At 41.2% G+C, this 15,606-nt stretch overlaps 1 protein-coding gene across 6 annotated transcripts in view; it reads left to right on the forward strand.

Moving 5' to 3' along the window:
• Window positions 1-15,606, forward strand: part of TNRC6C (trinucleotide repeat containing adaptor 6C) — a 348,388-nt gene that overhangs the window by 294,802 nt on the left and 37,980 nt on the right. For 5 of the 6 annotated variants that reach the window (XM_064522528.1, XM_064522530.1, XM_064522529.1 and 2 more), the window contains one exon: window positions 10,710-13,301. In XM_064522528.1, the coding sequence (XP_064378598.1) occupies window positions 10,710-13,301 (2,592 nt within the window). Of the gene's footprint in view, window positions 1-4,070; window positions 4,205-10,709; window positions 13,302-15,606 lie in introns of those variants that run through there. The other variant, XM_026103892.2, reaches the window with a different exon arrangement.

The following is a 15,606-nucleotide window of genomic DNA, read 5'->3' on the forward strand; positions in this document are numbered from 1 at the left end:
GAGAAGTGGCAGCCTCTGTGTAGCAATGGCAATATGGGCATTATGAATGAAAAATGATTGTAAAAAAAACTCATCAGCAAACTAATCTTTGGAATGAATTTCCCTGTATTGTGTGTGTTATCTGACATCAACAGAGCGTGAAAAATAAATCTGCTGCTCCAAATTTATTTGACAGCGATTAGAATTTTTCGGTGGTAGATGGAAAAAGAGAAATCTGCGAAAGGATAAAAAACTGAGACTCCTTTGTATTTTTGCTGCCCTCATTTTCAAAGAGAATGACGGCACAAAATAAGCATGACTTAATGGCAATTGTATTTCCTTTGGAATCAGTCAATCTGTAACCTGTCTGTGGTTCTACTGTAGAAGGCTGTGATTTAGTGGTAGGCAGATAAATGGCCCAGGTGTCTGCTGGGAAAAAAAGATCAGGAGACAAGGAATCCAGCAAGTTCTCAGAGTGTGCAAATGGCAGTTTCCTGATGAAGGAGGTGAAGAGACCAAGTAGCAGGAGCTGTCTCTGCTAGTGGAGAAGTGAAAGGTTGACAGCTAAGGTCAACATGACCAGGAATGAGAGTGTCATCCTAAGGAGGAGGAGAAAGGGTGGAATTTCATACAACTCAAGAAGTTGGTAGGTATGATACTGTGAGAAACAAGTCTTTAAGAAGTTCCAGCTATTAAGAAAAAATAAAGAGCAGAAAGACAACATTTTCTTGAGTCCGTTAATGGTAATGAGGAAGACCAAGGGAACTAGCCTGATCAACGGGGAGACCCATTGCTAGATGGCATCGACAGTGCCTTAAATGCATTTTCCCTTGATCTGTGAACCAATGGACTGACTTAGAACCAAGGCTAGAGTGAGTTAAAGGACTTAAGGAAATAAAATGTTTTCAAATTGGCTGGATCTGATGAAATTCATAGTACTAAGGATGGGTTGCAGCAGTCCGGCCCATCTGCATTCTTTCAGAGTCTCAAGAGTAGAAAAGGGAAAATATAACACCTGTTTTTAAAAGGGAAGAAAGGAGAAACTGGGGAATTGTGGGTCAGTTTAACCTTCTGCACTGATACGAGGACAAATAAGCAGAACAGCTATTTCTATACATGTAGAGTTTTGTGAAGAGATGAGTAGAGAGACGATATGGCTCTGTTGTGAGCAAGTCATGTCAACTGAGAGCAGTTCCCTGTTAGCACCATGCAACAGCCTTTGCGAAATGGAGGGAAAATAATGTCATGAAGTCGACTTTGTATAGTTTTTGACCCTGCCTTGAGAGATAGCCTCATGAGTAAACTATGTAAACAGGTGTTGTAAGTGGAGAGTATAAGAGGAAACCATGGTAAGGTGGGTCATAGGTGCTCAGAAGGCTGTAGACAGGGAGTAGCTGTCAGTCCTTCGCTGGCCAAACAAGAAAATTTCGAGTGAGATTGCAGATTTGTACTCTTCACTGTTGGCATCAGTCACTTGGCTATAAACAGCATCCTTCATTAAATTTTTGAATGATACCAAGCTAGAAAAGATTGTGAGGCAACTGGAAGACAGAATTACAATATGGAATAATAGTGATAAAATTGGATAATTGGTCAAATTAAAAAAAAAAAAAAAAAAAAAAGGAGGAGGAAAGGTTCTTTACTTTGGCAGGAACAGTCGAGTACACAAATATGATTACCTGAGTATCATGCTGCAGAAATTCATCTGGACTTGGTCACAGGGTAAAACTGATTAACAGTGTCATGCTATTGAAAAGAAGACAGACATACTGAGGCTTATAAAAACACTGTTTTCTATGAAGCATTTACGCTATTCATTTCTGATAAGGCCTCAAAATAGAATATTGAGTCCAGCTTTGGGTACTGTGCTCTCAGAAGGAAGTGAATTAACTGGAAAAAGAGCAGAGGAATGTAACAGGAATGAGGAGAGATCTCAAAAACAAGGCTTGCAAGGAGTGAAGGAACTGGGGCTGCTAAGTCTAGAGAAGACTGTGTGGAGTTGTAGATGCAGAAATACATAAAAGTCTGCTGCAAAGAAGAAAGTGATTGGTTCTGTATGCCTGTGATGGATCAAAAAAAAAGCTACTAGACTTAAATTTCAGTAGGGGAAATTAAAATTAGGCTTTAGGAAAATCTTGCCCATACTGAAGGTATTTAAGAACTGAGATGGAATGCGCCAGGAGTCTGTGAAATCTCTGTTGTGGGAGGGCTTTCCCGGCAGGTTGGACAAACATCGCTTAGCACGTGTCAGGACTGGTTGCTTAGATGAGGCGAATGGTCTGCATAACCTCTTCAATCCCCTGTTTTAAATCTTTCATTATCTGTAAGAAGGTAGGTTAGTTGCAGACCCATCAATTCCTGGAAGAAGAGATCTTTGCTTTCTTCCCGTAGCTTTTGAAAATGGCAATTTCAAATTTTATCGGACACGTGCTCTGTAGAGGTGGTTAGAAGACGGAGTGCACGAGAGGGTCTGCTAGGCATTGCCGCAGCCGCTGGAGTGGAAACTGTGTTTTGTTTTGCCCCCGACTTTGGTATCTGTTCTGCACTGTCTTCTTGCCTATCCTGGTCTGGTAAACGTAGGCCCCTTGATGAGGTACCATTTATGAGCACCTGCCTCCATATGTTGGAACAGATTTCAGGAGAAGTTTACCGTATTGGTAACAAAGCTACAAGAAATGTGGGAATGTCATAGGTTCCCTTACAGTTGTGACATATAATTTTAACTAATGAAAATTTCAGTCGCGTTTAACTGATATTAATGGAATATAATAATCCACAGCAGTATTCTGACTTCAACATTTTTGCAGAATTGAATGTCAAGCTTAATTTAGGGTTGCCTTGGAAATAGTTTTCTGAATGGAACAGAAACAAGCAAAAGGTTGGTTGGTTTGTTTGTTTTTCATTCTTCTGTTGTTTTTAAAATGAGGTTGTAGCCACCTGGTATTGAGAGGTTATTGCAAAGAAGCAGAGAATAAATGTCTTCGGAAAGAAACTTCTTATTTTCAAGAGTGCTTTGGTGGAACCGTTCCTGAGCCCAGGAGGGCCACGGTGGCTGTGCTTTGGTAGCGGAGTGGCGGCGATCCCGGGAATGCCGGCAGAGCTTTGCAGGCGCCTCAACTAGGTGTGATCCCGCGGAAAAGGATAAAAGCGTTCAGCTGAACACCTGACCGGAATCGAAACAGCAAATTTAAAACATGCTCCATTTACTATGTAATTAGTATGTATTTGGGACAGATAGGAGGAGGAGAAAGGAAAGGCGAAGTAATTGTAAAGGAGTATGTTAGAAATCCTGGAAGGGTGTATATAAATTATCCTTTAAGATTTTTATATATGCATTGATGCAAGTTCTCTGCGTAGGTTCTCACCTAATTTACAACGTTAGATACACCCTGAAAATACTGAGCTGTTTTCTTCCCCCTTCTGTCCACGCTGTGTTCATACGTCTTAAAGACAGCCGGGGTCCCCAGCCGGCAGTTTTCGGCTTTTCCCCTCTCGCGCGCCGGCGGGAAGCAGCGCGAGCCGCGATGTGCCGTTTGGGGCAGTTCTGTGCGTTTATAAACAACAGGGGCTGTGATTAATATGCCCTCATGTTTGCTGCTCGGATCCGTTTTAGACAGAGGCAGGGAAGTAATTAAGCGTCGGGCGGCGTGCCAGCACGCATATGGGGCTCGCCGCCGCCCCCGCCTCGCGGTGCCACAGCGCGAGGGGAGGACGAGGACGCCGAGGGGGCAGCAGCCTCCGCGGCCGGGCGCAGAGCGCGGCTCGTTCTCTTGGCTGACTTTCAAAACGCGGACGAGAAGCAGCCGCGCCGCTAATTGCAGCGAGGTCCTGCGGTGAAAATGTTTTGTGACAGTCGAAAGAATTTAAAGAGGAAGGAAGATCGGTTTAGTGTCAGCTGCAATTAGATAATCAAAGCTTAAAAATCCTACTCTGTTGATACCTTAACCTGGCGTTCGGGCGCACGGCGAGGGGAAGGGGGAGGAGGGCTGCGCGCGGGAAGGGCATTTCCACAGCCAGTGCGGCCGAGGCCCGGCCGAGCTCGCAGGTTGTCTGGGCGCACGCTTGCACACAGCGATTTTCTTGGCAGCTCGACAGGATGAGGCTCGCGCTGTGCACAGCCGACATATTGAAGCGGAGAGCCCTGGAGAGCGCAGAGGCGGCAGTAGCAACAGCTCTGCACACAATGTAGCGTCTCCTAGGATGGTTGGGCGGCTCCTTTCTGCAGGTATTTTATTACCCATCAGCCCTTTTTTAGAGCCAAAAAGGAGGAGAGGAGAAAAAGGGAAGAGAAGAGAAAAGTAACCCTAACCCTGAGAAAATAGCATCTGCTTCTGTTAAATCAATTTATTACATAACATTTCAGGGACAGAGCAGCAGCGCAGCGTCCTGAGCTTTTGGCTGCGTTTCAGGTTTGATAAAATGGCGTCTTCGCAGTGAGCTGCTTGCTAAAGATATGTTGCACTGAGCAGAAAAATGAAATTATTTGGCATTTTCTCCTGCTGTTTCTGCTTTGAAGAGGTAGCATTTAGTGGAAGCCCTGCTAATCGTGAAAAGTGTTGTTTGTTTGTGCTTGTTTTGCTAATGCGTTTAAAGGGTTCCAGCATCAGAGGAAATGAGCTACGTTTTAATGTCGTAGTGCAGAAAATTAAAATGGGATAACAGGCTTTCCCACTTGTGCACTTAACGAGGGTTTAGTTTTTAAATAAATAAAGCTGTTTTATTCAATGCTTCCATCTCTGTTTTCCCACATTGTGTGTGCTTTTCAAGATTTTATAAAATGAGGCTTGTTGTAAGTTAGCTTCATAAGTTACTTCAAATAGATGGCAGTTTTCAGATTTGTCCTGAGCCTCAGACAGTATATGCATATATCTAAATGTACCCAGTAGCCTTAAGTGTTAGCACTACAGTTCACAGATTTGCTACTGCTTTGCATTTCATCCTTCAGAATAGCTGTTTGTGTTGTCTCTCCTTTTTCTTTCATAAAGTTAGCCTACATTTGCTCCAGTGTTTCAAACATTTCTGGCAGTTCCCTTTTAATTGAGAATTTAAAAAATCATGTAAAGCCTGTTTTAAAGCTTGGCTCGTGTCAACTTGAATTGAAAATTAAACTATTTCTTTTGGGGGGGAGGTAGTAATTTTCCTTTCTGTTTAGCTTGCCTGCTCTGAGTCTTTAAACTTTGTATGACAATTAAATACCCCAGCCGGACCGTCACTAGCCTTCAGGATATTTCTCTCTCGTGCCTGTCAAAGCAAAGGACAACATGGTCTGTAATGTGTCATTTGGGCAGGACAAAATGAGCCAATGAATCTAGTTGCTATTATGCTGACTAAAACGAATTGCAAAATAAAACTAGCAATGGGGGGGGGGGGGGACTCTATTATATTTGATTTAAAAAGGGATAAACAAAACTTTATTAATAATGTGGTTCTCATTAAATATTTATGCCCAGCTTTGCCATTTCACACCCTCTCCACGCTTTGGTTCGTAAATCAGCTGAATGTTACATTATAGCTGAGGATGCCTAATTTCACTGTGCACAGTTCAAACTAATTACAGTAATTGGAGTTGGGAAGATACAGTTATTTTTAACTCAGCTGAATAAAAATGAAAAGAAATATTCCTGTAAGCCATGTTTTCAGAGGTGGATCTACGTTTCAGATAAACGGCTTGTGCAGGCAAAGTATTATTTCAATAATTATTTCAAAGAAACCCATACAACAGTTTCTCACATTTCACTCTTGTAGCTTACGCGTGTAATCTGTGTCAACATTAAACTGTTTTTACAACTAATTATTCATACAAATAATGGAACACAGGCAAAAATGGTTTCTGTTTTTAGTAAGTACTGAATCGAAGTTTGTAAAGCGTATCGAGTACAATACTTAGTAATACCAGTAATCTTCCCTCTTCCTATTAAGGATATTATATAAATAACTCTTATTGCTAACACTGATAAAAGCTGTGCATTTTTCAGGTATCCAGTATGGTTGCAATTTGACAAAAGTTGGGTGTTTATGTTTAAATCTTAGTATTGGATTAATTTTTCCTTCCCGACTGCTGAAGAAATTTTGCTAATCAAGAGAGCAATATTTTATGAAAGATGCATATTTAACCTTTTCAGACAGAAAATACTACTATAAAAGTTGGTTTTACCCTGTGGAATAGCAGTGCTAAGAGCTGCTAACGTAAAATACCTGTGGTTCCTGTTCCTGATGCTTTGTTAAAAATCTTTCTTCAGTTCGCAGAGGAAAGATAGAAATGCTCCTGATAGACTGCAGTGTTTTACTTCTGGTCCTTGCAGGTAAATGAAAGGGGAACCAGTTCCCAAGAACTAATATTTTGAATGGCTTCCCCATTTCAGTTGAACAGCTTTGAAAATAAAACAGAAGAAAATATTGGCAATTTTTATGAAGAGTTGGTTTCTTAGAAAGTTGGAGGGAATTGTTGTCAAAAGAAGAGGAGAAAAAATCCATAGATTCAATCATAAAACATATTTTCCCTTTCATTATTTTGCCTATATATTTTAAATCCTTGTGGATTAAGTAGGACACTGTGCTACTGTTTAGTTATTTATTCTCTAGGAAAAGAGAAGTTTACAGAAAAGGAAAAATGTTTTTTGTTTATTTGCTTCTAGGCAAGAATATAAAAATTACTCTCTTCAGCATCAGGGTCTGTACTCAAACTGTTATCTTTCTCCAGGACTAAAGTCACAGATTTTGTAGCTTGAGTGTTTATTTTGGGAAATTTTTTCCACTCTCTTCATTTGACTCTCGTCTGTCCTGTCACGTCTGGTTTTATAGCAGCAGCCTTCTGCTGTTGGAGCTGGTCGTCCTGGTAGTGTTCGGACACTGCAAAATAATTGTGTCTCTCCGAAAACAATCTCCCAGTCTGAGACTAGAAGGGAGTTGGTACTTTGAAAGAGCTCTTGGAAGACATCTGCTCAGGCAGGTCGTCAGATACGTGGGAACCACCACCAGGTTTTCCCAGTCTCTTTTGAGGCTCACTGATGTAGCCCAGAAGCCGAAGCCAGACATTTTAAAAAGCTGGTAACTGAAGTAGCTTTTGGAACAGCTTCTGTCTTAAATCTCCAAGAAACCATCTTTGCCTGAGTACATTTCTTTCCTTCATATTTTAATTTTTTTTAAACTGATAATCCTACTGCTGTTCATGTTATACCGGAAGGGCTTGGATTTAGATTTTGCCAGATTTCTTGTTTTTTGAATGTATTACTCGTGCGAGCTGCCAGCCTGATGGCACTGACCAGGCCCTGTCACCATGGAACGGGTAACGTACAGGACAGGTACAACATTGTTAAAAGAAGTACTTCCTTATGTCATCTAACAGATTTATGTTAACCTTTATCAAGGCAGCCACGTCAAAATTACTCAATGGTTGTTGATGGGGGGTATATATGAATCTTAGTAAAAGCAACTATACCAATGATATCTGAAAGGGAATATCTATTGATTTGCAATATCTCCAAAAGTATCCTTCTCATGTTTTTTTTTTTTTTTCTTGTTTCTCTGTCTGTTCCTCAAAATCCTAGTATCTCATTTAATGAAACATTTTGCTCCCTGCTCTCAGGAATCTTCCACAGCTGTGTTTAGTCGTCGACTTTTTTCATTCCCTCCCCTTCCCTTTACCTTCTCTCTTTTAGCGCTTTTATCCTTGAGCAGGGCTTTAACGATCATCTTTGTAAAAAACGATTAAACAAGCAACTTCTTTTCATCTCATCTTGTTGGTCTTCATGTCATCTTTGTAAGTATAGAAACATCACCTTGCACTGTGCTCTTGATCTTTCTTCGCAAGCCTGCCCTCGACAGACGCTCTCGCTTGCCTTGGGCAGCACCGTCCTTCTCCCAGGCACTCACATACGTAGCTTGGGTTGCAGCTTTGACAAGACCTTTTTATTGAAACTGTACATTTCAAGCCACTTTTAAATCTTTCTGGCATGTCTGAAATGTACTGCTGAATCTCACCACCCACAGTGTTGAAAAAAATCTCACATAACTCCTCTTATCTGATTCCTTGGTTACCTCAACTTCTTATCTTCTGGCCTTGACTACTGCCGCTTTCTTCCTTTGTTATTTCTACTCTGCTGAGAATGCTGCTTGGCTCATTTTTCTGACCCTGCCGACCCATTTTAAGTCATTTCACTGGCTTTCTTTCACCTTGCATGTCTTATCTAAGATTCTGGTCTCTGTTTAACGCCTGCGTAGCAAACCTGGATTATCAGCCTTCTCCCTTAGCTCTGGCAACATTGCAGACATGCAGTGTCCCTAGTCAGCTTTGTCCAGGAATAACATGATGCTTTCTTCCTTTCTAGCCATTGCATATAGGAGAAAGAAGCCAGGTAAATCTGCGTGGCTACTTTCATTTTATAGTTTCTTTGGGATCTGTCATAAAAATCTCAATTATTTTGCTCTTTCTATGAAACACTAGGTTTTTCCTGGGATCATGAGTAGAGAGGTGAGGAGCTAGCGCTGTTCTGCCTGCGTATCTTTAACATTCCTACTTTTGCTTCAATTTATTTAAAGAAATTAATTTAAAAGATGCAATTTGGGAAGTCCTACCAATTCTTCTGAACATTCTTTGTATATCTCCCATCACTTCTTACCTCTGATCATAAATTTTCAGGTTTGATGACAGTACTTAGTTGAATTCAGTTTGACTTTTGGGAACTCCATTATAAAAATACTTTTGAATTAATATATAAGCTTTCAGTTTCTTCCTGACTCATATGATGTACATGGTTGGAATCATGGCATTCCTGTCTATATTATGAGCTTTTAAATGCAAATTCCACTCTACAGTAATTTTTCTCTTCCAAAAGTATCATGGAATGCGTTGACGAAAGTTGCATCTATGAAGGTTAGTCGAATGTTCAAGCTCTGCCTGAACAGAGGAGTTCTGGAGCTCTCGAATCTGAGATACTTGAAGGTCTCTCTCATGGAAAAAGCTCTGGTGTCCACTTCTTGCCCAGCCCATCCTAAGCTAGCTAGCACCTGTGATTGTCTTAAACTGTCATGTTGACACTTACCAAAAATAAAAGTTAAAGGAAAATACTGAATTTGAAGGTTTACTGAGAGAATTCAGATATTTGAATAACCAGAGCACGTAAGGATTAAAAAAAAAAAAAAAAAAGGAGATATAGAGATATTATCCTGCTTTGGAGTATTCTTTCTTCATCATTACAATCTTCATCAGGCAACTGAGTAATCACTCCTATCTGCTAAATGCTTGCAAAGCTACAGGTGAAACATGTGAATAATTAGACTTGGTTTAAGAGAGGGAGCGCTTTTTATTCTATTTTTCCCAGTTTTGGAATGCTTTTAACTGGACGCAATGAAAGAAGAGCTAATCACACGAAAATATTTGTGGTTTAAATTAATATATATTAGGCATCCGCTATTAACAGCTCATTGAGACTTGTATACGCCAACCCACAGAATAGTTCTTGCATATCTTTTTCAAATCTAATCTAGAATAATTGAGCATTAAAAAAAAAGTTGTGTTTCTGCAGGGTTACAGCAAGTAAAAATAATTGATACTCAAAATTCATAACATACATATATGCACAGTTTTCTCCCTTATTCAGACAGCCAGTTAGAACTGTGCTGCAGGTTGCCTCTAGCCAGGGTCCCTAGGATCAGACTGAATTATTTGCAATAAAATTTCTATCAGATGAAAATAAAAGGAGTAATTTGTACGAAAACTCTGTTATACAGAGCAATCAACATATAAATAAAAGCTTCAGCTTCATAACCTGAAGTAAGCTTGAATTGCCTTGTCTTTTAGTTTATTAAATTTTGTACTCTAGCAAGCAACTAGATGTTCAAAAGCTTTTGGTTACATTTTTCGATTAGCATAGATGTTTAAAGATGTGGGAGATGCTATGAAAAAACTCCATTCTGAGTGTCTTCACAAGGTAACATTTATTTTCTTTGATTTGGGGGAAAAATTGGACTGTATGTGCAAGTTAAAAAGAATGTTTAAGCCCCATTCAAATCATTTAAGAGCTCAGTTCCCTGGCAAAACTGGCTGCTATTTAGGAGAGTCTATGTTCTCTGCCAAAAAGCAAGTTAGACTAATGGTGTTTAAATGTATAATTGACACAGAATAGTTAAGACCACTGTCAGTATTTGTTTCTTTATGTACTGGTAGGGTTGAGAAAAACCTGAATGCAGCATGAACTAAGTGTGGTGATGGTGACGTGATCATGTATGTAAAAAGCAATGGCAGGTGGATGTTTTAAATTTTTTATTGGATAATCTTTTATGGTGATTCTCTGAAGAATGAGAATTGATGGAGTCAAAATAAATGATAACAGTCTTCTCTCCTAGAGATCTCCTAGAGCATTTTTTCAATTTTGTTTTTTAGATTTTCCCTGACGATTAGTGTATTTGCTATACATATATATTGCCTGTTTATTGTTTTTACTGGTGTATCAAGAAATGCAAAATATTTTTGTTGCTCTGTCCTAAACCAGAATGCTTTCATTATTTTAATTGAGAATTTGGTCAGATTAAAAAACATCAATATGAGCATGGTGCTTTATTGTAGTGAAGAAAACTACTGTATCGCTTCAAAAAATGTACTCCAAATATTTTTAGCATAGTTTAGAATTTAACTTTGAATGCAGTGTTAGAATGTAAAATAGTACTTAATAGAGTGTTTTCACAGTGCTTGACACAGTGGACTCATTTTTAACCTTGTTGGATCCTTTCAGATCTCAGTCACAGTGGATTGGGAGACCATTATGAAAATTCCCACTGGGGACAGCAGCCCACTTTCCGGAGTGACGGCAACTGCAGCTGGGATAAAGTGATAATAGACAGGACTGACAAGGAAGCGTGGCCTTCCATTACAGGAGCTGAGACTGAATCTGCCTCAGAATGTACTACAGACACTGACTCTGCCTCCAACTGTGGCTCAGAGAACAGTAGCATGGCTACAGGGAGTGCCCAAGGCAACTTCACTGGACATACAAAGAAAACTAATGGCAATAATGGCGCCAATGGAGCACTCGTCCAAAGCACTTCTAACCAGAGTGCCCTTGGAGCTGGTGGAGCAAACGGTAATGGAAACTCGGCCAGAGTGTGGGGTGTGGCTGCAGGCTCCAGCTCTGGCCTAGCTCACTGCTCTGCCAGCGGTGGGGATGGAAAGATGGACAACATGATTGGAGATGGTAGAAGTCAAAACTGCTGGGGTGCTTCCAACTCAAATGCTGGCATTAATCTTAACCTTAACCCTAATGCCAATCCAGCTGCCTGGCCTGTACTTGGACATGAAGGAACTGTGGGAGCAGGCAACCCTTCCAGTATTTGCAGTCCAGTCAGTGCCATAGGTCAGAACATGGGCAACCAGAATGGGAACCCGTCAGGCACCTTAGGTGCCTGGGGAAACTTGCTGCCGCAAGAGAGCACAGAACCACAAACGTCCACTTCTCAGAATGTGTCTTTCAGCGTACAACCTCAGAACCTTAACACTGATGGACCAAATAACACTAACCCCATGAACTCTTCACCAAACCCTATCAATGCAATGCAGACAAATGGACTGCCGAACTGGGGGATGGCTGTTGGTATGGGGGCCATCATCCCGCCCCACCTGCAAGGCCTTCCTGGTGCTAATGGAACATCAGTTTCTCAAGTCAGTGGGGGCAATGGTGAAGGAATGGGCAGTTCAGTGTGGGGGATGTCCCCAGGTAATCCTGCCACAGGAAACAGCAATTCTGGGTTCAGTCAGGGGAATGGAGACACTGTGAACTCAGCATTAAGTGCTAAACAAAATGGATCCAGCAGTGCTGTGCAAAAGGAAGGAAACGGAGCAAATGCATGGGATTCGGGGCCCCCCTCTGGTCCTGGGGTACTAGCATGGGGCAGGGGCAGTGGCAACAGTGGTGTTGGTAGTATGCATTCTGGAGCTTGGGGCCACCCCAACCGTAACACGAGCAATGGTGTAAACGGTGAGTGGGGCAAGCCCTCAAACCAGCATTCCAATAGTGACATCAATGGGAAAGGATCAACAGGGTGGGATAGCTCTAGTGTTACCAGTCCGAATCCTGCCATGCAGCAGGGCAATGAACAAATGAACTCTTGGGCCAAAGCTGCAGCATCTGGCACCACAGCTAGCGAAGGAAGTAATGACAGCGGTGGGAGTCAAAATGAAGGCAGTACTGGGAGGGAGGGGGCTGGAGAAGGCAGGAGGAGAGACAAAGGGATGATAGACCAAGGGCAAGTTCAGTTGCCAAGAAATGATCTTGACCCCAGGGTCCTGTCCAATACAGGGTGGGGACAGACCCCTGTAAAGCAAAACACTGCCTGGGAATTTGAAGAGTCCCCAAGGTCTGAACGAAAGAATGACAATGGAACAGAGGCCTGGGGTTGTGCAGCTACTCAATCTTCAAACTCAGGGGGGAAGAACGATGGGTCCATCATGAACAGTACAAATACCTCTTCAGTATCTGGGTGGGTCAACTCTCCACCTGCAGCTGTTCCAACAAATACAGGTTGGGGAGACAATAACAACAAAGCACCAAATGGCCCAGGGGGATGGGGAGAGTCAGCAAGCTCTACTACTGTTAATAATGCTGCTGCTGCCAAAAGCGGCCACGCTTGGAGTGGGACCGCAAATCAGGAGGACAAATCACCTACCTGGGGTGAACCTCAGAAACCCAAATCTCAAAACTGGGGAGATGGACAGAAATCAAATCCAAGCTGGACTTCGGGAGGTGGAGATTGGGCAGATTCATCATCTGTTCCTGGACACTTGGGTGATGGGAAGAAGAATGGATCTGGATGGGATTCTGACAATAGATCAGGGTCTGGTTGGAACGATTCCACAAGGTCTGGGACCAGTGGGTGGGGAAATGGCACAAACAGCAAGGCTAATACAGGTACAAGTTGGGGGGAATCTTTAAAACCAGGCCCCCAGCAAAATTGGGCTAATAAACCCCAGGACAGCAATGTGAGTAACTGGGGAGGAGCTGCTTCTGTCAAACAGACGGGGTCGGGGTGGGTTGGTGGGCCAGTGCCAGCCAAACAAAAAGAGAACTGTGAGGCAACTGGCTGGGAAGAGCCATCTCCACCGTCCATTCGCCGCAAGATGGAAATCGATGATGGTACCTCAGCTTGGGGCGACCCAAATTACAACAACAACAAGACTGTAAACATGTGGGATAGAAATAATCCTATTATTCAGAGCAGTACCACAACCAATACCACCACCACTAGCACCATTATCAACACAAATATGGTTGAACCTCAGCCATCGCACCAGTCAAGTGCCCAGCCGAACCGGTCCCCGCTGCTTGGTCCAGGTAGGAAAATCGTTTTATTTGCTTTTAAAATAGAGGTAAAACACAAAGAATTTAAATCGAGTTTTCACATTGCCCCTCTATTTTTTGAGGAATAAGCATGTAACTTTCTAATAGGGAAGAGCAACTTTTGAATGCATAAAGCGAATTATTAACAATGGTAAAAGGAAAGTCAGATGCTTGGTATTTTCCCTTTATTCACTTTGAGTACAGCTTAACAATTTACTCAGTTTTTCAAACAGGTGTAGAACATGGGGAACTTAAATTATTTGATTGATTGTGTTACATTTACTAGCATCAATAAAGCAGCTAGTTCATTCTTCCTCCAGAAGTTCCCACTTGGTCTGTTTACTAATTGAAATGCTGCTGATCTGGAGGACGTGCTGTGAAAACCACGGAGAAGCTAATGGGATTCTGATACAAAAAGGGACATTTAACCTGTATGTGGAGAGAGAGCTTTTAGGAAACTGTTAAGGCAAGATCTCCTCTTGGAGATCCTCTTGGCTGCTCAGGCCAAGTGGGGCCACTTGCAGTGAGTTTATAAAGAGAAATCTTTGCTTCTCTATCTTTGAATACACTGTGCTCCACTTGTCAGGTTTTCACCTGAGAATAAGTATCAAGGTAGAGCAGGTAGGCCTTTTAATTTCATTTCTTTAACTAAGTAGTATACTTGTAGGTGTACAAATTAGGACATATTAAGCCAATACTAATAGTGCTGAATGTTAACTAGGCTTATCAGTGCGTAGTTGCACATGAGAGATGCAAATCCAGTATTTAAGTCGTAGCAGAAATTTATTCATTTACCCTGAAGCAGTATTAACTTCTTGTCTTGACAAGACCCGTAGAACCTGACATACAAACTTCCATATTTATTCGTCTTCTGAATTCCAAGTATTAAGAAAAAGGAGTCCAGAAAGAATCACAAGGAAGGTGTTTGGCCCTCGCACGGCATGGTGTTGTTTTCTCCTTCTGTATTCTCTTGGCCTCTATGATCTTTTTGTCAGTGCTGAAGTGATGTATCTGAGAATAACTCAGACGTGCTTGCGCAGGTCCTGAGTCTAGAAAACTGCCCACCCAAGGTGAGACCAGCTGACTGTGCTTGTCATGCAGTTTTTGCAATAGATTTTTTTTTTATATAAATAAGAAGGCTTGAGAGGAATTTTGCTGGCTGCACAATAAATGCAAGAAAAGCTTTAAAAAAATCCAGCTAAGAAAATGCTAAATTCTTAGATCGTTGGTCTGTGTTTGTTTCTTCAGGTCTTCCACAGTGAGACAATACCTTGTTATAGCAGCTTCTTTTCATTCAAGCATTGGAGGGTTTGGGGTTTTTTGCTAACCTTTTTCATGTGTCTTCCATTTCTATTTTTCAGTCTTTGTTCTTGTTTAGACACTGTACATCTGTTTCTTTTCTACAAACTGTATCTCTTGGCAACAGACGCATTTTTTTTAACAGTTGCATGAGTCTAGGCTGTTGCTGTTTCTATGTCTTCTGTTTGTGGTCTTCTACAGAAATGGTTTTCATCCATACTTTTGGTCTCAAACATGGAAAGTATCCTGGACTTCTGTGTGATTCTCATAAAGTTGGATTGGTTAAAGATGTCAATATTCAGGGTGACTAGGAAAATGTATTCTGAGGTGACCCAAGTTCCAATTATAAGTTTTTAGGCATTATGTGTCTGAAAAAAAATACAGGAATTTTTTAATTTGAAGACAAGGTAATGTTGTAGACAAACAGGAAGGAATAAAAATGGAAAAAAGAAAGAAAGAAAGAAAAAAATGCTTGAAGAGAGTGGAGATGTTTAAACAGAAGTTACTGGAAGCCCTGGTCCATATGACGACCCACAAACTTCTCAAAAGAAGTGTAATCTTGCAGTTCTCTTTGAAATTATTCCATCTGATGTTGTCTCCCAAGTTTTTGTTTTGTCTTGGTCATGGCTAAATATTGACTTTTTAGCTGTGCTTATCTCCAAGTGGGATCTGTTTTCACTTCTTCATTTTTGTCATTTTTTCGCTTTCTGATGTTTTGAAATAATTCAGACTTACTGTAACATCTGTATAAAAATAGTCTCATGTTCTCTGCTTTGGTTCAATATTTTAACAGTTGAGGGTGTGCATTTTAATACATTGACACGTGATCCAGAAGGAGAACTCTTTAAAGAAGTTCAAAAGTGGTCAGTCCAACGTATTTGATCAATAATTCCTAGTTTGCCTTAAACTTACTTCACCCCTATTTGAAACTTCACCTGTGAAATAGATCATTGAAATTTCTGAATTGTGTTGGAGATGGCTGTCGCTGAAGAGGGTTTTT

Source organism: Dromaius novaehollandiae, chromosome 18 (genome assembly GCF_036370855.1).
Source record: "Dromaius novaehollandiae isolate bDroNov1 chromosome 18, bDroNov1.hap1, whole genome shotgun sequence".
NCBI lineage: Eukaryota > Metazoa > Chordata > Aves > Casuariiformes > Dromaiidae > Dromaius > Dromaius novaehollandiae.